This window comes from Anser anser, assembly GCF_964211835.1.
Source record: "Anser anser genome assembly, chromosome: 4".
Taxonomy (NCBI): domain Eukaryota; kingdom Metazoa; phylum Chordata; class Aves; order Anseriformes; family Anatidae; genus Anser; species Anser anser.
Genome location: NC_139724.1, coordinates 11829948 through 11853997, shown reverse-complemented (window position 1 = coordinate 11853997; position 24050 = coordinate 11829948). Strand labels below are relative to the sequence as shown.

Genomic DNA, 24050 nt, shown 5'->3' with positions numbered 1-24050 from the left:
TGGAAACAGCAATATTAACAAAAAAAAAGACGGGAGACTTTCCTCCTAGTAGGCAGACATGGGAAGACACTATCTGATATGGTATTTCAGATTCACCAGTTCAGCATCAAGTGGCAGACAACTTGAAATAATGTACAGACATGGAATGAGGAGGTGCCATAAAACTCCAAATATATACCAGAGGAAAATTAGGAGTCAATTAGGAGTACCAAACATAGGGGTAACAACTTTCATTGAAGTAGGTTGAAATATTGTCCATTAAAGAAACCTTACAGTATTTTACCTCCTAACTGGGGAAAAAAATTGCCCTGAAACAGCTGCTTTGAAAGCTTGGCAGTCAATACACACAAAAAGTCTGGCCTCCTAAGTACAAGTGGACCACCTCACAGCTGCTTCATAGGAAAAGAAAAAAGAAAGGATATCCGTGTTTGTTTACACTGTGTTGTAAGATCTACAGAGGAAGTCGGGTGTGTGGTACTACAGACAGAAATAAATTATCATTATGATTTATGAAAAATCTTTAATGAAATAAAAGTAACTCCTATTTAACTTAGCACTCGGCAGGATTACAATATCCCAATCCCTGGTGCTTTGCAGGATTGAAAAATAAACTTTCTGTACACTGCAGGAGTTCCCCAGCCTACCATAAACACTAGTGGACAGAATGAAAAGCTAGTGAGAAACATTTCCCAGGTTGAAAAATGTTGTTAAGCTGAGAAATGTGACAAATGTACATTTGAGACATTATTGTATATCACACTTCTGGAGAAACAGTCACTAAGCTACCTTTTATTGGCAGATGCTACAACTTCTCTAACATTAGAAATACAGTAAAGATTGTCTCAAGATTTCAATACTTCTGTAAAGTAAATGTTTCAAGTTAACAATACAACTATTTATAATATAGAGAACATTTGGTAAAACAAGATACGCACAGGCTAAATAAATGGTATTAAGTTTATGAAAGGCAGTGAGAAAAGCACCAATATACTGAAGAAAAAAAAAAAGGAGCAGGTTCAGATAAGGGCTTAAAAAGTCAGAGCAGTGTAACACAGTAGACATGTAGGCTCATGGACCTAGGTGCACAGCACAGCCTGCTCCTACATTAAAACATCACCGTGCATCTCTAGAGACAGAAAAAAAAACCACACTACTTTAAAAAGTGTTTTACAGGAGCAGCATTCAGCACTTCTGGAGGCTGCTGAGAGCCTGGGCTGGTGTGCCACTGTGCCAGGAGACCTGGCTGCGTGTCCTCTCGTGGCTGGCCTCATCTGCAGGTGTTGCCTGCTTGCACACACCTTGCACACTCCTCTTTCACCTCCCCTTCCAGCCATCAAAATCCCATTTACTCAACTTCTTCTCCCAAAGAGAGCTCTTCAGCCCTGATCCTCACTCTTTCCTTCATTCTCCATTTCAAGGGGAAAAGAACTGTCTCGCTCAGGCTCACCTAAAAACTGTGCACCACTGCATCAACTGTTCGTAACCTTTTTACAGACTTGCCTCAGTGTGGGTAACTTAAACATAAGGAAAGATGTCTCGCTTTACAGCTCGGTTAAACAGCTGTTTAACCTTAGTTTCACCTCATCCAGCTTCCCCCAGCCTATCCCTCTGCATAAGACCTTGTGATGAATACCAGTAATTTCCGACAATGATCCGGATAATCCCTCTGCTTCTTGCTTTATCAGAAGATGCTGTTCTCCCTGCCACAAGGTGGCAATGCAAATTTGTGCTTTTGCTAAGTGCCTAGCTTCTCATCTGACAGTGGACGGGATGGGGGCACCATGTGGAAATACACCAGCTGTGGCAATGACGAAGGCATGACGGAGTGAGTGGCTACTCAGAAAACAAAGGGCAATAATTTCCACTGTTGCTGCACTGCAACCCCAATAACACAACTGAACAGCAGGACTTGAGACTCGAGGGGAGGGATTCTCACTACCACTGCAGATATCCACCCACCCCTGCGGACCACTTCAGTCTAACACAGATGACGGAGCAGGTCGGACACAGCAGTTGGGACGCCTAAAATTCTGCAGCATGGACTGGAATATGTTATGCTGCCTCCCTTTCAGTTTCTTATTTGAGGATGTGTCTGAGGAAATGGATTTCCGGTTCTGACTGTTCTGAGCCCGGATCAGTTTCTCGTGTTCCCGGATTTGTCTCTGTAAGTGGTTCTGGATAGCGATTCCCAAGGACTCGGGGTCGAGGGAAGCACCGTAGACCTCCCACGTCATGCCTTGCTCATCCCAGACAACATCTCTAACGTGCTTGGATTGCTTCACCTGCACCTTTGCCTCCATGGCAGAGGCGGGCTGCTTCTTGTTTTCCCCGCGGTTTGGCAAGGCCTGAACCAAAGAAGGAAGAGCTGCAGCATGAAGCTCACGCTTGGACTCCTTGGCTTGCTGGGGAGCTGCCGAAGCCTCCAGGAGAGGGGTGACATGTCCAGAGCTCCAGCTCGGAGCAGCCACTGCTCCCACCGGCAGAGCCTGCCTGCTGGCCGTCGGAGTCGGCCTCATCTCACCCTGGCGTCCGCTCTGCTCCTTCTCACCCACCTCCTCCGAGCAAGCCTTTCCGCTGATGGGCTCTCTGCTAGCATTTACCCCTCCCTGGGCATCAAGCACCATCAAGTTTTCTTCTTTTGGTTTTACCCCAGATTGAGGAATTGCCTCCACTTCGTTCGCACCCTTACATGGCACTGGTTTTTGTTCAGAGCTACCCAGGGCCTCATTCTGCTTGGTTTCACTCTGCACGTTACAGAGTGAAGGTAACTGGCTGCTTCCCACGTCATGCACAAGACACTGCACCTTGCTCTCAGTTCTGGCAGCAGCCGTGACATTTATTTCACTGGCAGCAGACCGTGCTGCGGGTTGATTACCGGGGCTGATGGCAAGCTGCTGGGCAGGCACTGACTTTGACAGGGCCGCAGCATCTGTCGGCAGTGCAGGAGCATCCTCACTGCTGCTGGCTGGACCTGTCCCTTCAGTATTATCCACAGGTGTACCTCGGGAGGTGACGGCTGCAGGGGAGAAGGGGACGGTGGGTTCTGCATTGTCTGCTGAGCCTGGGGACGCTGCGTCGGGTGGGACAGCAGGCAGCCCGACAGGCTGGCTTTGGGCTGTAGCAGCCACAGCCGTAACAACAGTCAATTTTGACACTGTACCAGGAGAGCATGGGGGCTTCTGCTGTGAGGAGCAGCTGTTAGCAGGTTCAGACTGGCTCAGCCCCCCACTGCCTTGGTAAATGATGTGCACTTCTTCCTTCTCCTCTGGAGGAGGGTTCCCTTTTAAGAAGGCAGCGAGGATGCTGGGGCTGGTGGAAGCTGATTTATTCTCCACAGTAGCTACAGCCTGAACCTCGGCATCTCGCCACGTTCTGCTTGCTGCTTCCTGAGTTAAAGAGCTGCTCTCTGACTGAACCGTCATTGTACCTGTTTCTCTGAATTTGGAGAGCTGGGTCGGGCCCGAGCTCCCCGGCTCAGTGTCTGCATCACATACGGGATGTGTGCCCTCACAGCTGAGCTGGGCTGGGGCCGTGCTGCTCTGTGTCATCTCAGTCTGATCAGCAGGACACAGCTGCTCAGGACCTGCAGACCCGCTTTTTGCCACCACAGCCGCCTGTGGATCTTTCCCAGCGTTGGTGGCAGCATTCCTGTCCCTCACCGGAGAGGCGGGCTGGCAGGCAGCAGCGTCAGCTTCTGCTCCCCCCTCTTTTCCCTCTCTTTGCAGAAGGCTTGCCTGAGAGGTGAGACACGACTCGTTACCCCTGGCCGGGCTGCCCGGAGAGGAACACTGCAACACCTGGAGAGCTGGCTGCTCCTCAGTCCCCTGAGGTTTCAAGGCAGAGTCCTCCACTTGCGCCAGGGGGCTTGCTTTCGCCTGGCCACCCTGCACGAACTGCCGGGAGCTCTGGGGAGCTGGCATCATGTCTGGCCTGCACCCTGCCGCATCCACCGCTGGGGCTGGCCCTACTGCTGTCAGACACCCCTCCACAGCCTGGCTGGAGAGCCTGCGAAGAAGCACAGCTTGCTGGTTAGCATCCTCCTTGCAGCACGCCTCCTGCCTCTGGGTGCTGGTGCGCTTCAGGCTGCAGGTGCGAGCGGCTGCGGAGCCTGGCACGGAGCAGGGGAAGCCATTGCTGGCTCTCTCTTCAGCAGCAACTTTGGGCTGGTGTTTAGCAGGCAGCAGGTCCCCTGGGCGGTCCTTCTCCTCGGGAGGGGCAGCTAGGGAGAGCTCGGCAGGTCCCAGGGGATGTGGTACAGTCCCCATGGACTGCCTCAGGGATGCGGCTCACTGTCAGCTCCTCCTCGGAGGGCCCTCGCAGGGTGGTGGGTCCACCTGGGCAGGCTTTCAGCAACAGTTCTCCTGTATAGCTAATCTGTCAATGAAAGAAACACAGTGTAAGCTGTATTCAGTTTTAAGAATAAGAAGTACAAAATATATTTATTTTACGGCTTGGAGAGAAATACTTGCAGGTAAGGGGGGAAAGTGAAGCACCCAGTTCTGCTTAAAAATCACATAAAAGACAGATTTCAGGAATGTCCCAATTTCGAGGTCTGGATGGAGAAGACGACACTAGGGACAAAACAATAACAGCTGCCCTGCCATGGATACATTAATGAAAACATAATGACATAACAAGAAGGAGTGTAAAACAAGAAATACGAAGAGAAAGCAGGAAGAAATGGAAGGGGAGCAGGCTGTGTCTGGAAGTTTGAGGGGAAAATACACAGCAACAAGAGGTCAGAAAATAAACCGATAAAACCCTGTGTCAAGTCACCTGTGGAAGGTGATTGAGCAGCTGCTGACTTGCCTGTTGTGCGTACACGAAAATAGGACACGATTCCCACGGGACTCCCCTGTGACACAAGTGATCCCACCACTTTGCTGCCCACTGGTGTCCCCTTCCTCTCATGGAGAGCCCTTCCTTCCCTCCACCACCAGCAAGGAAATGCCGACACGGGTCAGTTCAGCCTAATGTGCACGGAGTTTACCTCACTGGTAAAAGGAATATGGAGGAAAGACAACCTGCTGGATAGCACAGACGAACACCAAGAGAAGCTACTGTGCCTTGAAACTATGGAGCGATGCACGCACTTACAGCTTTCACATCTACGTTCTTTGAAATAACTGCAAAGAAGCCTGCTCGGTCAATAAACACAGGCACAGATGATCTTGAAATTAGTTTATGAAGAGGTGACATGAAACTGGAGGGGAAAAGATAGCTGCACCACCTGCACCACTGAACAGGAGGGGCCCAAAGCAGCAGTGAATGCCACAGCCAGCGAAACAGCGGGGAGGAATTTTAAGCAGGTGGAGCAGAGTTATCCAGGTTGAAACCTGGCCAGAACTGTAGAGAAACCGTGACTTCAAGCAGGAGGCGACCTCAAAACCCTGCTTCTTGACTGGGGTTTTCAAAAGGACTCGGCACTGCCCAGCTCAGGTCCTGCTAAAGGTCAACAGCTTGGTCTCTGTCAGTGCCAGAAGAGCGGCGGTGACCGGCGATTAAGTCCCACTCCACTCTTATTGCAGGCTACCTATGCTAGCTGAAAAGCTTCTTTTAAAAGCTTTCCGCAGCTCATGCTGTCAGCCAAACACCAGCGTGAGACTTGGGAGACACTCCTAACATTTAGCTTTATGTTAAGCAGAGGGATGGTGCTGGGAAAATTACCTTTGTGTCCATGTCTCTGCAGGCACACGGCGGAGATGCTGCTGGCAGGAGCTGTGATGTCCCAGACCCTCCCTACCCACTGGCAGTATCACTATTAGACCTCTCCCAAAAGGGTAGATCCCTACCCTTCTCTCTTTCAACCATAACAGCAGTGCTATAACTTTCTCAGTTTCTGTAAGATTCACCCTAAATTTCAGCACCTCAGGGTACGTAGAAAGAATGACAGGAGAAAAGTGCTCAATGAGAGGAAAATTGAAAAGAATACAGACAACCTATCTTTTTTTTCTAAGAAAAGGAAAACCCTGCAACTTATTACTTATTCATTAAACTTTATGTCTTCCAGATATTAATAATTCATTATTTTTTATACTGTATCTTTGGGCTCTCTCCAACTACAGATACACAGAGCCTGCTGGGTTAAGTCAGCCCTGATAAGCTGTGATCCTGCCCCTGGAGGAAACTGAGCCACATTCTGTGGTCACAGCTGCGTATCACTCCAAAGAGGGTCTCCTCCAAGGCTAACGACGGCTGAGCTTTTTGAGACGCACTGAGTTTATAGAAACCAGATTGCAAATCTGCACAACTTTGTGGCCGCCTACAAGATGTTTGCTTCATTTTGTGCTCACTTTAATGCCAGTTAGCAGAGTCCTGAAGAGGAGAGCCATTCCAAGTTCCTGCTGTTGTACCATGACCGAACGTCTAATAACCGTGTGCAGAGGAGCAGATGGCTTTGGGCATCTGTTTTCTAAACTCTGGTACTCTCTTCTTTGCTTTTCCAAGTATCAGTGCAAACTAAACTTGCATCTACAATTGGGCAGGTCATTTTTAATAATGGAACAAAAACAAACCGAGATCTTAAGATGTGACATACTGCTTGGTGAAAGTTTCGGTACAAAAAAAAAGGCGGCAGAGCAAATCTGCTTGGCTCTTCACTATATGAAAACCTCTAAAAAAGCAGCACCCAAAATCCAGTGCTCTCGATGGAAACAGATTGCTTGTGTCATCACATGAAAATCCTACAGCAGCACTGATGCCAGCACAGGTCTGCGTGCTGGTAGTCAGAAGCAGCTGTGAAAGGCACTCTGAACAACGGAGCACTGTCCTTAACTCAAACCTGCTCAATGATGGAACAATTCCTCATTTCTCAACTAATAAATTAGTTCTGACCTGAACTCCCACATGAATCCCCACATCTGCTTAGTGTCTCTTCAGCGGTGTTACTAGAAAGTGTGTTCAAGAAAGTTTATTTTTGAAGCCTACATTTAGATGCCACAAGTGCTAATTAAAAGTGATTCTGCTACTTAGCCCTAAACATGTCATGCCAAGAGGGGAAATTCTGCCCCAATAAACCCATGCAGCCCTATTCTGAGATATGGGATAACAGAGCATAACCCAGACATTGCACTTGACCCCTAAACACAGGGTGGGGGGCCAGGTCATTCCCCTGCATGGGACCAGCTTGAAAATGCATTAGTTTATGAGAATATATATATATATATACATATTTAAATACTTCTTTGTTGCCACAGTCATGGGAACTTATTGCTAGACTCTTCATTAAGATAGCCCGATAACAGGAGCCAATGGCACCATAGTAGTCTAAATAAATGTGGTAATTTTTGACAATGCTTTCTCAAAAATTAATAAAAATCAGAACGTAAGTCTTATGCAAGAGAAAAGCCGCAAAATCAGCTAATTAAAGTATCGGAAAGGCATTTTTATTATTCCTAGGAGTGAAGAACAATGCCGAGACCTGTGGGCACAGTGTACACACACTACTCAACTGTCAAGTCAGTAAGGATTCAAACCAACAAGCAACACTGACTGCAAGCAAATATCTGGAGGACAAAAGAAATACAAAACTCGGTGGCCAGCCAAAACACGTCAAAACAAATTAAGATCGCCGGTGAACGTTGCAAGTGTTGTATGCCTGACCTGGAGCAATCATCACAAATTTTCTTTCATAAGGAGGCAAAATTAATATCTCCCCAAAGGTCAAAATCATTCTTTTAATAATAAGAACAGATTTTTGACAAGAATACAACTCTCCTACATCGTAATCATTCAGACCACAATTTTCTGCCTGTGTCAATCTTATCTCAATGTAGAATTTTTCTGGACCTTTGCAACAAGTTTTTAATTTAACAGTGTCTATGTTCAGCTTGTATGGCCTGGCAGGGTCCCTGCATGGCCAGCAGACCTTCACGCACTTGTGTCACTGAGCATGTTTTCTTTATGTGCTTAAAGAGAAACACATAAGCGAGAAAACGAAAAACCCTAAGAAGTTTCCAGGCAACTTAATGTTATTAACCTCAAGCTACAATGAGAAGAAACTCCTATTTATTTTGGTAACACCTTCCCCAATAGAACAGTATTACAAATTTCCCTCTCACTGCTTACTGGAACGTCAACAAAACCAGAATGTCTGCATTTTACTAAAAACAAAAACAAACAAACAAACAAAAACAGAAAACAAACCAACCAACCCCCCTCCAAAAACAAACAAACAAACAAACAAACAAAAAACAAACAAAAAACAATCAAAAAAGAAATTTCTAGGAAATTCCAGCATAAGATTCTGACTACCATTTCCTCTGGAAAAATTGTGAAAATCTGCAAAAGCGCACAAAAGACTACCAGCATCTCCAACTACCCTTAATTTTAAAAATAGTTTAGAGATAAATAATGAAAAACAAATAAAATCCAGCTCCCAAACAAATCAAGTGCCCACTCCCTAATCTAGATTCTCATCAGCTTTCCAGTCATTGAGACCTACATTCTTTGAGCCCTTTGTTTGGCCTTGTCTCTATAAACGAAAGAACTAAATATTTATTCTTAAAATTTCTAATCTTGTCCTATGGTTTCTCAAATTATTATGAAAATCATCGTAGAACTGCACAGGTTAATGCTGCAGATGAACACCTGCTAAAGTGGGAATTCAGCCTCCCTTCTTGTCTCCTAATCTGAGAAAAAAAACAAATGGAACACTCTAACTCATATTAGACCACTGAATAGATAGATCACGAAGCACATTTCTTTAAATTTTATATATACACAGGCACATGCATCCTTCCAATTTTGCATTTTTATTTCTTTTTTTTTTTCCATTTTTTCTAGCTCTTTATTCTGTTCTCTGTAAAACGTTGTGGCTTTTTCATTTTAGTGTCAAAGGGTCTTAGCTATTCCATTCATGAAAAATTTGCTTAATGGGTTATTTCCTCCTAATTATCTGTAAAAGATAAAATTGCCTTTTAATATTCACTAAAATACAGAAGAGATGGCCCAAAGAGGTAAGATACAAGATATAACAAGCTTCCATCTCTCAGCGTGCTTTGGGATGCTGAAAGGAGACAGGACCTTACATGGAGATGCAAGAGGGGATGCACACAGACACCTTGTGTACATGTGGTTCCCAAAAAAGGTAGGGTTGGGATTTCAAGGAGAGGGTGCATAACTCCCATTTTGCAGTCTTTTGTCCAAAACACAAAGGCAAATGGTCAGAAAGTAAGAACTGAAGTCCCACTTCCCTTTCTGCAGCTGGGGACAACACCTGGTATTGCAGGTGGTGCAAGAGCATCACTCTTTCTGTGACCTCATTTGTGGAAAGATTATCGCACTCCCACCACCACCACAAGTGTGTCACACCCAGCACAAGGCTATTTATTCTCTGTTGCGCTTGCTGTTGTATGAAGGTCACACCAAGCCAGCTCAGAGCGTTGTTTGTCTGTATTACATCTGCCTTGAGGACAGAAACTGGGCAAGATGTGATAGTGGCATGTATCACATTTGCACATTCGCTGTTCTGTTCCCCTAAAAGGCTGACTGCTAAGTTGCACACCTCTAGAAGGAGGGAAGACAGCTCAGCCTGGCGGGCCATGGAGCAAATGATGGAAAAAGCTGAGAAGGAGCTAGACATGGAAGCCCCTTCAGATGCCCCACAGGGAGCATCCAGTCGGGCACCAAGTGCAACAGGAAGGATGTCCCAGGGACCAGAGAGGATAAGGAAGGGCCTCTTGCAACTCAGAAGCCTTTGGTCTGGCTGCACAGACTCTTATTTTGCCTATTTATTTTTCTTTTTCTCCATATTAAAAATTACATTTCTAATTCACGAGTTCCTAATTCTAAGTGTCTGGGGTTTTATTCTGAAAGGTTTTCAGTCTCAATCTTGTTGGGGGCAGGGAAGTTTGCTTTAGAAAAACTCCACAACCACTTGAAAGCTCTGGCCAGACTCAAGTCCTGACACACAAACATACCCTGATCTTCTTCTGCTCACCCAGTTCCTGACGATCAGGAGGGTAAGGATTTTCTAAACCGAATGACACACTTTAATCACTATTGGAAATTAACGCACATTTGTTTATTAAACCTCAACATTACCAACAAAACCACATGAACAGCCCCGGGGAAAAAACAGCTCCTGCCAGGGCTCTCCCAGAGCAGACTGGCCTCTTCACAAAGCCTCGAGCACTCTTCCTCCTGGGCACAAGGTATGAGCACCTGCAGCACCTAGTGGGTCTGGCAGCACAGGTGCCAAGACACTATGATGAAAAGTGGAAAAAACAGAGGAAAAATGGGATATGAATCCAAAGAAAAGACAGAGAAAGTACTGAAGAAAAGCATCAGGCTCTGCTTGTGCTTGCTTTGTGATGGTAATAAACACAGGAAAACTAGGTGAAAAATTAAGGTGAGGATGTGGTTAAATACCACTGCCATTTTTTTTATTTTTTATTTTTTTTCCGGAAAGAGATGGCTGCCAATCAGCCCAACAGCCACTAGAAGTTTAGCCAAGGGAGACTTTATACACACTAAAGAAATACATTTTTCTGGTTGTTGACTCCTCTCATCTTGCATCTCCGGGCCAGGTGTTGGCTTTAACTTTGCACAGTGTGGAGCATGGGAGCTCTGCTTCAGAAGAGCAAAGCCCAGCTTAACCTGTTGCCCACAACCTACAAACGAGGACACGGGTTAAGTGAGTCCCACCAGATGGAGTGGTGGTCTCTAGACCTAGCCCAAAGCAAGGCAGACTGCTTTGCATCTTTCTTCATTTAAAATAAAATATTTTTTCACTGCAGCATGCAGATACCATTGCCAGATTTTGTTGTTTGTCCCTGTACTCTCTAAACTCTTGCTGAACTCCTGGTGGTCCAGAAAGTGCTGTGTCCAGATGGCTGCAGAAGAGGCTAATGGAGACTGGACTTCTCTTAAGTACTCTCTAGTACTTAGCAGTGAGTACAAAGGATTGCCCATCTATAATTTTAATTCTGCAGTGTTTATCCTAGTTTAGAAGCAAGCATCAGTCACAGCAGCCTTAGCATGACCTCCAAATTGTCAGAGAATATGGTACTGTAAACTTGCTCAGACTTCACTCCTGTTTTCACTTTGCTTGTAATCTCTGTCAGTCAAAAATCGTATTGGAAGAGATGCAAGTTTAGGTTTCTTTACCCTGATACAGCTACAGTGACCTTCCCTCAAAGGCACCCCAGCACTGAACTGCAAGGCTGGGCTGGCTGCTCTGAAGAGGACACTTTCTCCAGCCACCTTTCTCCAGCCACAGCCAAAGGCTGGTACACACCACGGTGGTGCCGAGAGAACATCTTGTTTTCATGGGAATAACGCCGAAGTGGCTACAGATTTATGGGGACACCACAATTTTGCAGAACTCTGTCAAGTTTTCAGAAGGAAAGGGTTGCTTTGCATTCAAACACTTCAGTTCAAAACAATATTTATAAATATTAAAAAATACAGCCTTGAGTAGTGTACTGGGAATCAGCACTTGGAAAGGATTTTGAATGTCCTGATTTAAATTAAGGATTTTGGTGTCTTCTGTGGCTCTTGAAGTTTTGAGTCCTTCAAAGTCCGCCTCCTTCTCATGGATTAAAAGCCTTTTCTTGGGGAGGCTGCGCCACTCACACTATCACAGGCCCCCAGGAACTCCCAAAACAGCCCCACAAAGGGTGAGTCCAGCAGGACGGACCAGCAGGAGGGCTGGGTGCCAGCTGCCTTTCCAGGAAAGCAGTCCTCTTCTGTCCCATCCCGAGCTCATCTTCCACAAGTGCCACCCCATGTCCTCCTCCCCCTCCACCCTGTCCCCTCTCTGCCCCACTGCCTGTCCTGCCTCCGTACCCCCTGTATATACCCTGACATAAAATTCCCCCGATGAAAAACAGTCTCGCTACAGAGTACCGCCAAGAGCCTGGCAGCCTTTCTCCTCCAAGGTGAAAAGGAAGGAGAAATGGCTCTGTGAAAACAGCCAAACCAAACAGCAGCGACCCTAGCTGGCAGCCAGCTCTAACAGTTACATAAGGCATGGCTGTGATCCCAGCTCATAACCTGGGTCACTCAAGAGGGGACACGACGTGTTGACAAAAGCCACAGGGCTATATGCTTTTGTTGTTGTTGTTGTTATTTTTTTAATGGCATGTTGTTATGTTTAACCTCATTATTTATCAGAGCATTTTTAAAGTTTTAGTGCCTGATGCTGGAGGTGACTTTTAAGGAAATTGCTGCCTGACTTCAAGGGTAAGCCTTATTTCAAGAGGAACGTGTGCCTGCACGCTCCTGACGCACACACATGTGGAAGGAAACCGGAAGTCTGCTGTCCACATCAGGTAGGTGACTCCATTTCACATAGCTCATGTCACATTAGGTTTCTTCAGCTTATTATTGAATAACAAGACAGCGGTGTTTGAAGGTTACCAGGAGGGTTGTATGAACCCTCCAAGCACCACTTCCACCTTTGATGTGGAAAGCAAGAACACTGCCCGTCATACAAGGGGGAATTTCAGTCTTTACATATCCTGCTATCTTTTTCTGCCTGGTAAAACTACAGTGAAACCTAACCCCTCATTAATGCATTTCATACAACTGAATGCCTTTGAACATCGACCGTTGACAAACAAAAGCAATGTTTTTTGAGAGAGCAGTTTAACAATAGCTAACGACAAATATCCTTTTCCTACACAATAATGCCAATGTGACTTCATTTTAAAGCAGAAAAATCATCATCAGAGATGAAAGCATAGTGCTGGCTTAGTGCCCATACAATTCTTGCTTTCTCTGCTAAGAGTCCCAGTCAGCTAGTGACAGCTGTGATGGTGCAGTTTACACGGACATATGTCTACTGTGAGCTGGACCAAAACCAAACCCACATTTTGTGCAGCTAAGAAAACCTAGCTGCTGCTAAGTAGGCCTGACTTGGACGGGGTGGCTCTATGGGACAAAGGATGTTACCTGACATGTTTTCAGTTCCTTGAATGCAAATTTCCACAGTTTCATCACAACCTTTCCCATAAGATCATTCCCCCAGCACACTGCATGCAAACACCATTCGTGTGGCAGAAGCAGCCCTAGTAGTGGTGGTAGCACTCCCATTAATTAGGCCTGACTTGATGCTGACGAACCATACGTATTGGTGCTCAGAGAAGTGTGTTGTGGCAGCATTGTTACTTCACCAACCTATCAGGGAAGGAAATTTTGCCTCAGTGAGCCTACAGGAGGAGGAATGTTTTTTTATGCAAAGTAGGAGCCAACTACAACTTTTTAACTCCTGAGAAATTATGCTCTCCTCATATATCATCTTATTTTAATGAAGACACTGGGCTCAATATTAGAAAAGAGAATAGATCTCTACATAACAGGCACCCAGCAAAGGATGTATCCATATCCCAATACTTACAAGTATTGTCCTAATGGAAAAAAACTACTCCAAGCGGCATGTAATTAGAGAAGAAGGATGCAGAGTGTAACCATTCATTACAGTAACAAAAATTTGCTGTGGCATGTGATTAACCTAAGAAAGGCACGATGATGATCTCACCATGTGTACTCTTGCCTCCTGGCTTTAAGAAACACAACCAATGTGAATAAAGAGGCTGGCAGCTGAAACGACTGTCACTGTGGCTCTTTTAAAAAGTTAAAAATATCTTCCCTTCTTCCTGCCTCCACCTCAGCACTTGCTTCCTGTTTCTTCAAGTTCTCTCTCTGCCACGCTGCTGACTGCCATTGACAATAAGCAAGGTAAAAGGGACAAAACAACCTCCTTGGTAAACTGCTTCCTGCTAAACACCTTCTCAAGAAACACAAGAGGAAGCAGAGTGTGCTACAACCACTTTTTGTCTGATGTGCTGAGGCTCTGCAGGAAGCCAAACGGTGGCAGGCTGGAAGCCATCGGTGTTCAGAGATAAAATCGGAGCAATCCACTGGTGTGTATATAACACTAGTAAATGCTCCTTTGAGGGCAGTGACACAAACCTGTACATTCAGTCAAGGACTCCAACCTGCTCACCTCAGTCACAAGAGCTTACAGTATGACTGTAAGTCAGGCTGTTACAGGAAAACTCTTGTCTTCCTGTTACAGGAAAAGCTGCTGTCTTAGTCTCAAACTCCTTTCTTTTTCTTTACCTGAGGCTATACACTTTATTTTGAACTTTGACCCTGGTGGAATTGGACCAAACCAGAGACAAGCACGAGATAGCCTCATTCATTATTATTATTATTCGTTATTATTATTATTCATTATTATTATTGTAACTGACTGCATGTGGGACATGGGGAGGGTAGGAAGCCAACCAACCAAGGATGGGATGACACATGTTAAATGGCACCTTGCGATGCCTGGGAAAATAACGTTTGTCATTGTTCTTTATATCAAAAAAAAGACGGAACAGCTTAACAGCATACACAATGGTGCATCTATAAGGGCTTCCAACCACCTAACCCTAATGAAGGCAAATACTAGATAAGAACCTGTTGGGAAACCTTACACCTATAACTCACACCACGTTTTCTTCCATCTCTACCCAGAGCTGACAGATGGTGTTAAAAGACACATCTAAGAAAACCTCCCAGATTACAGTGACTACCACCGTGGCATATCTGATCAGGTAAAATTGAGGGGAAAATGTTGTTCTGGCTCTTACCTTGAAAAAAAGGCGGTTTGGCACAAATACCAACTCTGTATTGGTAAAAATAGACCCCAACCTCACTAACTTTGGGTCCTGAAATTCACTGTATGACCAGAGAGCTCTTCAAGACAAAGAAGTTCTTAAGTCTTCTTCATCTATCATGTGGATGTGCTTGAACAAAGAAACCGTAGTTATTTCCGTGGGTTAAGAAGCCAGCTCATTCACAAAGTCAACACCCCAGCCTTTTTGCAGCAAAGCAAAGCACCAACAGCTGTGCTGTACAATGGCCTATTTTGGGAATAGCTTGTTATATGTAGTCTATCCCACAGGTGTCTGATGGTAATAGCTTTTCAGAATTGCTCTTGCAGCCAACACAGGTGCGTAAAAATCTCTCATACTTCACAATTTCAGGAACCATCCTCCTTTCTCCTATTAGATTTGTCCCCTAACAATGGATTACTCAAAAGATATATTTATATCCTTAGATTCGATGCGATTCTATTCTTCCAGCCCCACCAAGGGTGGCTAAGGAACCCACTTGCCTACAGCTTTTTCCACTGCTTTAAATGTGGATTTTCATGGCCTTAAGAATAATTTCATTTTCTTCTTCCAAATTCTCAGAAATCACAAAACTTGTAAGACAAATTCTTATTTAGTGTCTGAGACTCAGGAAACCTCATCTGTGTCAGAACCAAACTAAAACCAGACATACTTCCTTAAGAGAGCAAATATTAAAGAGATAGCAAAGCAAAATCTGGAAACTAGTTCAATAAAACTCTTTTCTCAGATATTTTACAGTATTTCCAATTTAACTGCACTGGAAACAGAGACCCAGCATGTCTTACTTCATAATTCCTTTCAAAGCTAATAATAATATCAAGAGTCAATTACTGGAGCCATACACAAGCCAAAATTCTGCCTGTTGCGACATGGCACAGCGCCCTAGCCCTCTACAGGGCCATGCTGACCTACACCAGCTGTTGCAACATCCCCACTCCTCTCATGGGTTAGGATTTTCCAGACGTAGAGTTTCTTCTGGATTTCTCATTTCTGCTGGACTCGAGTCAGGGATATTTAGCCTTACGTTTATCACGTGAGTGAAGCAACCCACACCATGAGGGGAGGACTAGTGAAGGACATCAGCTTTGATTTGAATTACTACCCCTGAGGGTGGTAGCAAAATTACTTAATTACTCTAATTAGCACTAATTGAAACAATGGCTCAAACAAGATATATGATGTCTGGGTTTAGCAAAGTCTCAGGTTTACTGAAATTGGCTGCCTCAACCACCTAGCCAAGGCTACGTCCTGGGCAGCGTGACTGGCACTCACCATGCAGCTATGCCTGCATGTACCATCTCATCCTACACACTGCTGCTTCACAGTAAAATAACTGTTCACTCCAAGAACTGATAGAGAAAAAAAAAAAAAGTTGAGATGTTACAGCGCAATTATTGAATTTATTACCTAACACCCTACTCCTCACGTTGGTCTGCATTCCTCTTTGGAGGAACAAATTCCTCTTTTGGAACAGTTTCAGCTGTCCTTGCTCAGACTGCCAGCATGTTTAACCTGCAAATCTTTGAAGTGAGTGGAGGTCAGGCTGTACCTTGCCAGGGCAGCTGTGAGCGAGCAGGGCTCTGTGACAGCTTTGTCCTTGTTTCCAAGTCAGCTGGAAGACGTGAAAACCAATCATTCACAGCTTAGAGCTTGATCACCAGACTTGCATTGAATGTAGATGCCTGATGCACAGATGACTACTTGAGGGAATGAGAAAACACACAGCAACCCTTCAGACAGTATGAAAATCCAGGCAAGATGATTTATTTCCACATGGGATCTTCTTGAAGATAAGTGCTGGATACTTCACCAGCTGTGGATGCACAGTAGGCTTCCTACCACAACTTATTTTCTCTGACATCCTATTTATGGACAGATTTTCTTTATTACCACAAACTATGCACACATATATGATTGCAGGCAGACATACATATAAAAATAAAATTTGATATATGCTAATGTAATGACAGGCGCCCTGCATAAACAGGATGATTGAAGCTAGCCTCTGAAATCAAATAAGTCTGATTCTCAAAACTGCTGAATAGCCAGAAATACCAGTAAAGCCAGCAGGAGTCAAAACTGCTCGATATTTTTGAATTCCTTTTAGTTCCTTTTGTTCTTGTTCTTATGTAGGAAATCCCAGAAAATATTCTGCCATTTTACTGGATGCTATATATGGGCATAGAGATACATACAGGCAAAGAGGAGGAATTGAAACTTTTTCAATTTCTTCTTTAGAAGCTAATGCAGATGAAGATCATGGAGAAAATTATGATATATAGTCAGTGTCTAATGCCAATGATTTAACAACAGAAGAATTTTCTTCCACATCTCTTCACCTACTCCTAAAAACTCTTTGCAATCATAGCTTAGGAATCTGGCTTTAGAGATCCACTAACCATTTTTGACTATCAAAAATATGAAAAGGGGCATCCCCTTGCTGGATTACCACCATAGAGCAAGTCTTGAATCCATACAGAGGTGAAGCAGTCTGATACCTTTGCTCAAGCACAAACTATGAAAACAAAAAAAGTGTACAAAATTTGCTGTTGCCAGCATTTCCAAAAACACACACACACAAAAACAACAACAAAAACCTAACAAATGCCGCCTTAAAGATGGACAAGCCCTAGGCAGGTTATCCGTCCAAGAAATGTACTTGCAAACAACTGCAGATCTGTATGTGTTCATACTAGGAGGTAGCACTTCTGAAAAAGACTCTCTTAAGGTCCCTGCTCTTCAGAAAATTTAGGATGACCATAGGATCAAACGGAGCATGAATGTTTGACCATGGAGAGGATGATGTCCAATGTGAACAGGGCAGCTGGTGGTGAGATACTCAACAAGTGACTCTACTTGATTGTCTTTTTTCTTCTTAAAGGTAAGCTGCTTCTTTTCCCCAGAGCAAGGCAGACAATTTGTTCTGAATGCCTTTTCCTATAAACCCATAGTCTGCGTGCAAGAGCAGGGAGACACAAAGCAGACCAAAGAAAATGGAGCAAGTATGTGAGCAGAGAGGCAAATAGTGTCAGAGGTATAAGATCAGGCAAGTCCAGACTACAGAGCTAGGAAACTAAGAGATTCATTAGGTTTTCCTTGTATAACTGTATTATTTAAAACTTAGGCCTTGACCAAGAAACTCAGCTGTCACTAAGGTGAGGAGTCTGCCATATGCCTTCACCTCCAGACCTGCTCAGCACTATCCAGATCATTACTACAGCTTGATCCTCACTACCTCAGCGCTGTTCACTCTGGCCCTTAATCTATTCATTTATTAACAGCCACAAATCACAGGCCTGGACAGCCACCGGAAAACTGTTGGGTTCATACTATTACAAGTCAACAGGAAAATAAAAAGAAAAAAAAAGTCTTTTCAAATGCAGGCTGCTGTGGGAGGTGGTTAGAGAGAGACAGATGTTCAGCTAGCCCTGCAGATGGGCTGGAAAATCCCACATCACTACTTCAAACCTTTCACCCTTTTCCTCTCCCAGGAGGACAGAAACCTTTTTTTTTTTTTTAATTTTAATTTTTATTATTTTTTCCCCCTAATACGTGTGGACTTTGCCCTTGGATTTCAGGGAAAGGCTGGAAACTTGCTAGCCCCTTGATCTTTTCCCTGGGCAGCAACTAGATCAAGTTGCTCAACTGTTAGTTATTTCAAGGTTAGTGTGCCTCACCGTAAAGTTTCTCCAACAAAACTGGAAAATGAAGCTAGTCTAGAAATGCTGATTCTGGGAATGCTAGCCTTCTCCCACATGGACTCAATGACTTTATTCCACTCGTTACACAGGCTTATCACTAGAACTGCATAGTGAATTCTGGCCTGGTAAGAAGGCAGTAGATGGTAAGAGGTAAAGGTGAGATCCGCTCACTTACAAAAGGAAGATATGCAAGAGAAAGTTGGTTGATTCATGTGATAGAGAATTTTGCTGTCCCTCTGTGTCCTCAACCTAGGTTTGAATGGTCTTCCAGCACTGACTGCCCATCTGTCACTTGCTGTGTGCTCCTTGCCAGACCATTTCTCAGCCTCATATAGCTCAAGGCCAGGAAATTGTTCACAAAAAAATGTATGCTTATATCTTGGTGCAAAACATCATTTAAATCATCCTTTTGAAAGACAGTTTTAACACTGTTTAAATATTTGTGAAGGTGACTATAGTCACACTTCTTGCTACCCCATGTTACACACTCAACTTGAATGTCATAAACATTCCTGTCTTTCTAAGACTCTGATAGGTATTTATTCCATTTTCTTTTTTTGCTATTGTTAAAAAGCTTAGCAAGAGCCACAATACAATCTGATAGAAAACAGGTACCTTTGCACTCTTGCCTTCGTTCAAGATACGTGTACAAGCTGAATCATAAACCATGTCACAGAAGGATCAAGGAAAACTGCAGAAAAGTGATTGGAAAACCCCTTTCTGCAACCAGACACAGAACTGGGAAGGTCATCACAGGACACCTTCAGTGTCTTTTTATCTGTAAGTTTTCTTTCTGTGTGTTTTAGCATTCTTTTGGGACTTCATTACCATCATTATCTGCTGTTTGGGATGGCAACATTGCTCTGTACAGGCCAGGAGCACTTCAGGACCATCCCTAAGGACTGTAGAGGACAAGAATTTGAAAGGACATTCTTCTGGCTGAATGAAGTACCAAAACTAAATATTCTGCTCATTCATCTTTAACTCATCTGCCCTAATTTCTTTCTGAATCAGCTGCCTACATACTGGATGATTGAAAGGATGTTGTTGTTTGCTTTCATGTCAGAATGACAGCTATGGCATTTGAAAAAAAAATCACATCTATTTAATCTCTCTGGTTGGATACTGCTAATAAAAGGCCATATTTATGCCTCAGATAAACTTCAGCAGCTCCATTGATGGGGTTTGCATCAATGAAATTACAGACTTTTACTAGGGTCACATTTCACCCATCTAATTCAGGTGTTTTTTGTTTGTTTGTTTTTCTGAGCAGCGTGTTAGCTACTGACTAATCTGATTTTTACAGTAACACGTGTGTCTTTGATGACTAGTTTAACTCATGTGATGGTTAAAGACTAATTTGATTGCTGAAGTTAGATTATATAGCACTTTGAAAAAGTTGAAAGGTTTAATCAGACAAAATATGAGACAAACTGAAGGTGAGTAGGTAGGATTCAGGCTGCGTTACTGGGGAAGCAACAACATGTGTGTTGTCTTGGAGCATTAGCACAGATGAAAGTGGTGAGTAACAGCAAACAATGCTTGTTACACAGCTCACTATCAGGGATCATCATATCAGAAACTGAATGGAATAGAAACTTTCTTTCTAGTTAGCTACTTACCAAAACTGTTATTAGCTTTGTCCTTTTTTTTTTTTTCTTTTTTTTTTCTTCTCCTACATCTTTTTGAGGAGTGGTTCAAACAGATAATTGTGTGGGCTCTCTCCCTATCATCTGCCTGTTTGGGTTGGCTGCTGATAGGAATGTCTGCTCACATGAAGGCACATTGCTTTCAGTGTAACAGACAGCTACAAATACACTGTATGCAGGAACCTACCTAACTCCCCCCCCCACGTGCTATATTATTAATACATTCAGTCCACTTATCTTCTTGTTAGGGAGCAAGCGTGAGTGTGCTTATTGTCCAGCTCTTTGGCAGGCCTTCTGCCACCTTCCTGCCTCCTCCAGCATGGAAAACTGTAATTCTAAAATAGGTCATTTTATTATAAAAATACATTTCCCAAGCAGCATTCCCCTGAGGCCCTTCATAATAAGAGTATCTTTTGAATTGGATAAATATTGTTCTGCTATTTCCCAGTATCAACTGCACATATTTCTATGATAATGGCCCAGCATGGTCTAGCTGGAAGCAACTTTCGAAGTACACCATTTAATACGGGAATATTTCCCAGGGAAGGCTTCTAGGCCTTATGATAGGATTATAGTGGGCTGATTTTATTGCTCCACCAATAGTATAAAGTGGCCCCATGACTCGAGGTTTGAATTGTTCCCCTGAAGTTAGTGTATACACTGAACTCAGTCAGGAGGTAAAGGCCCCTCTCCTCAACAAAGTGAGGACCACCTCTGTGTTAGTTTGTATGTCTGATGCAGACAGAAGGAAGCTGCTTGTTCTTTCCATTTCTTAGGCATGAAGCTAATCAGGCCTTAAATAAAAAATGAAGGCTGGATTCATTCCTGAGTGTCAAAAAGCACAAGCAGATAAATTAATGAAGTATATCCTGTAATCCTCGTTTGTTCGAACTTTCCTCTGCTTCTCCTGATGGAGTTTGTCTGACTTCTCAGGAAACGAAGAAACAGGTTTTATTCCTCTGTCATATTTTGCACATCCTTATGCATTTCTAGCATCATTGGCCAAAACTATAAGCTGAATTCAGCTTTATGAATCTTATGTTCTTAGGCATGAAATAAACAGCACCAATTCTGCACAGCCCTAACCAGAAGTCACCCTATGAAGGTATGGGTCTTCCAACTCAGTTCAGCCCTCGGCAGACATAGGTGAACATGCATTTGCAATTCATAGCCCTAATGCTTCTCGCATAAGCAGGACCATATGAAGAACAGGAAGGCAAGCAGGGGCCTGAAAGCTTGGTCACTTCCTCCTGCCACACCACTGACTGGGGTGATCCTCAGAAATATCACTTACCCTTTCTGTGAAAATGTCTTTGGTGCTCTAACCAAGAATTGTCTAATGTTATCACAGTTACGTTTAGAATTGGAATACCTGTCCCTGTGGATTGGATGGAAGATAGGAAGATATTTTAGAGAGTATTGAAACAGAGGATCTTGTAAAGCTGTTGCTCAGCTTGAGCAGAAATCTGGGTTCTCATAAACTTATGCAGATATTTATAGCCTGCTCACTGGCTTTTAACAGATACTACCTAATTATTAACCTCAAGGAGAGGACTAACATTTTCTTTTAAATAAGTATGGAGATGTCGTGGTGTGCTGCAGTGTTAGAGAACTTTCAGATCTTGTTTTGAAATACCAGACTTTCAGGGTGGAATAATTCTGTCAGCTTGCTTCTGTACAGCTCTTCTTTCTGAAAAATGTTTTATCAAATTACTTCTACCCCTTCCAATGCCACCCAGCATGCTTCTTATGTTGTATCATTTCCCTAATGACTCATCTCTAAAGCTAAGCCTATCAACTGTGAAGTCTTTCATGGAACTGATGCTTCAGAGAAAGGAGAGTGACATTAACAATAAGGGCTCTTTAGTTCCATCAAGAAGTTAAACAGCAAGCACTGATTATCCTTCAACCCTTTCTAGTTTAAGGGCTAGACAATCCCCACTAGCCAGACTATTTCTGGGAGAGCTGAGCTGGGAAGATTTACAGGACTTTTGTACCTCCTTATTCTCTGAGCTTGGGACCTGGTGATATCCCGTTTATTCTCAGTGCACAAAGGCCACCCTAAAAACTGCTGGCTTGTAGCTCTGGTAGCCTAAGAAAATTAGGAGTACTAAAATGCAACAGGACCCTTGTCCACTTCATCTTTGCTGCACACTGCTACAGTGGAAGATTTCCTATCTAGTCCATTACACTGACATCCCAGATTTACTCTGCTGTTCTACCCTGCTTTTGGAAATACTCCGTGTTTGGAGTCCCGGGGCCCTATTGAAGGGGAGGTACCTTTCCAGGAGCACTTAGCAGACATGCTGTTTTTTGGGTTAAGATCACACTGGCAAAATAAGAACCCACTAGAGGTAATGCACCAGTCCTTTGACTTCAAAAAGTTTTAGTTTCTTTATGAAGGCAAAATGGCTGCATAAGAGTAGAAAATCAGTTTCAGTCAGTCTGGCTTTGCGTTAAAAGTCTAACTGACTGCTCACTGTCATCATCTGAGATAAGCCATTTCTTCTGATAGTAACTTTTTAAGACTAGTCATAATGTAGCACTGTATTTGTGTTCTCTATTCATTCATGTACTCTATTTGAATCTGCTGTCTTTTTCCATGAACAGTAAAAAAATGCATAGCACCTTGCACAAGTTGCTTGTTTCATCTCTTTATCTTGAGATCCCTTTTATGAACTGAGGTCTTTGCATATTAGCATCACTGGGGAAAAAAAAAGCTTTCAACACACTAGACTGCAATCTGGGATCCTGATCACAATAACAAATATTTCTCCAAAAGAAAAAAAAAAGCATATCTTCTTCTTCAGGACAAAACACCAATTGCATGATGATCTTGAAGAGCTGACAATATTAATTAGTGTCAATGATCCTACAGCAGGATCTAAAGGTACAGGTGTCACAGAGAGAATTCAAGTAAACATAGGTTACTTTACAAGAGAAACACCTAGAAACACCTGGTACAAGATTCTAGAAACAACTTTTTAGCAGAAAAAAAAATTAAGGGTCAGAAAAAAGGTCAGATAATTAGATCTTCCTTTCCAAAGTGATATGCCTGTGATATGCATATTAGTGTTTTGTTTTGAGACAGTAAGAACATGTTACTTCTAACTTCAGGCTTTTCTTCAAGCAGCCTTTCATACTGTTTACTTCAGTCTTGCTCTATGCTTCAATTTAACAAATACGTAGCCTAGCTAACTGAGCTAACTGAACTACTTGCCAGTCTTGCCAGACTACCAGCCCTTCGGAAAACACCGATCTGCCTACGTCTTGTGTGCATACATTAATGTATATGCACACAAATGAGCGTGTGTATGTACTCAGTACACAACTTTTGATATTTTTGTATTTGTTTTACAGTATTTAACTATAAAGCAGCATTGGCATACAAATGTTAAATCTATAAATAGGATCAATATGTCATTTAAAGGCACAATCTGCAGTACTGACTGCTCTCTGGGCTTCCTTGGCTCAGACATACTGGCTGCCAAATCACAGCGCATGTGTTCCACACAACAGTCTTGGCAGACCCTTTACACACAGAAACCATATATATTAGTGCAGGTTCACCTGAGCTAGGCTGCTGCTAGCAGGTAACAAATCATCCAGAAAAAAAAGGAGAAGGGGAAGCAGGTAAACCCCTAGGTATTTCTAAAGGTGTGCATGTTACCTTTAAACTGACTGCTAATTGGGGACATCTGTACATGAAGAGCCTGGCAGAATGCTATCACTACAGCCTGTCCTCCCTCCTTACATCTCTTCACCCTTTCATACAGTGTGCTGATGGACTCCTCTGGCCTGGCTTCGGAAATTCTGTGTCCAATGGACAGGACCTATGATCAGTCCATGGACAATATGAATGATTTTATATTGAGCAATGCTACAGCTTCCTGGATCACAAGTTCATCAGACCACGGTTAAGACTCCTGTCTAACAATGGGTTTCATATCTTTTTTATAACCTTTTTGTTTGTTTCCCTCGTAGTGACTGTGAAGGTTGCCCAAGAGGGTGATGAGAAACATCTCAGCTCAGAATACACAGTTAAAGATCCTTTTCTAAAAAAATTTCTT

General features: G+C 43.5%; 1 protein-coding gene across 8 annotated transcripts in view; it reads right to left on the bottom strand.

Moving 5' to 3' along the window:
- Positions 1 to 776: 776 nt before the first annotated feature.
- The window catches only part of GPRIN3 (GPRIN family member 3), a 56887-nt gene continuing 33613 nt past the window's right edge, over positions 777 to 24050 (bottom strand). For 6 of the 8 annotated variants that reach the window (XM_083835833.1, XM_083835831.1, XM_083835832.1 and 3 more), the window contains one exon: positions 777 to 4374. In XM_083835833.1, the coding sequence (XP_083691959.1) occupies positions 1974 to 4265 (2292 nt within the window). In that variant the 5' untranslated portion in view covers positions 4266 to 4374 and the 3' untranslated portion in view covers positions 777 to 1973. Of the gene's footprint in view, positions 4375 to 14585; positions 20316 to 24050 lie in introns of all 8 variants that reach the window. The other 2 variants (XM_083835836.1, XM_083835835.1) reach the window with 2 other exon arrangements.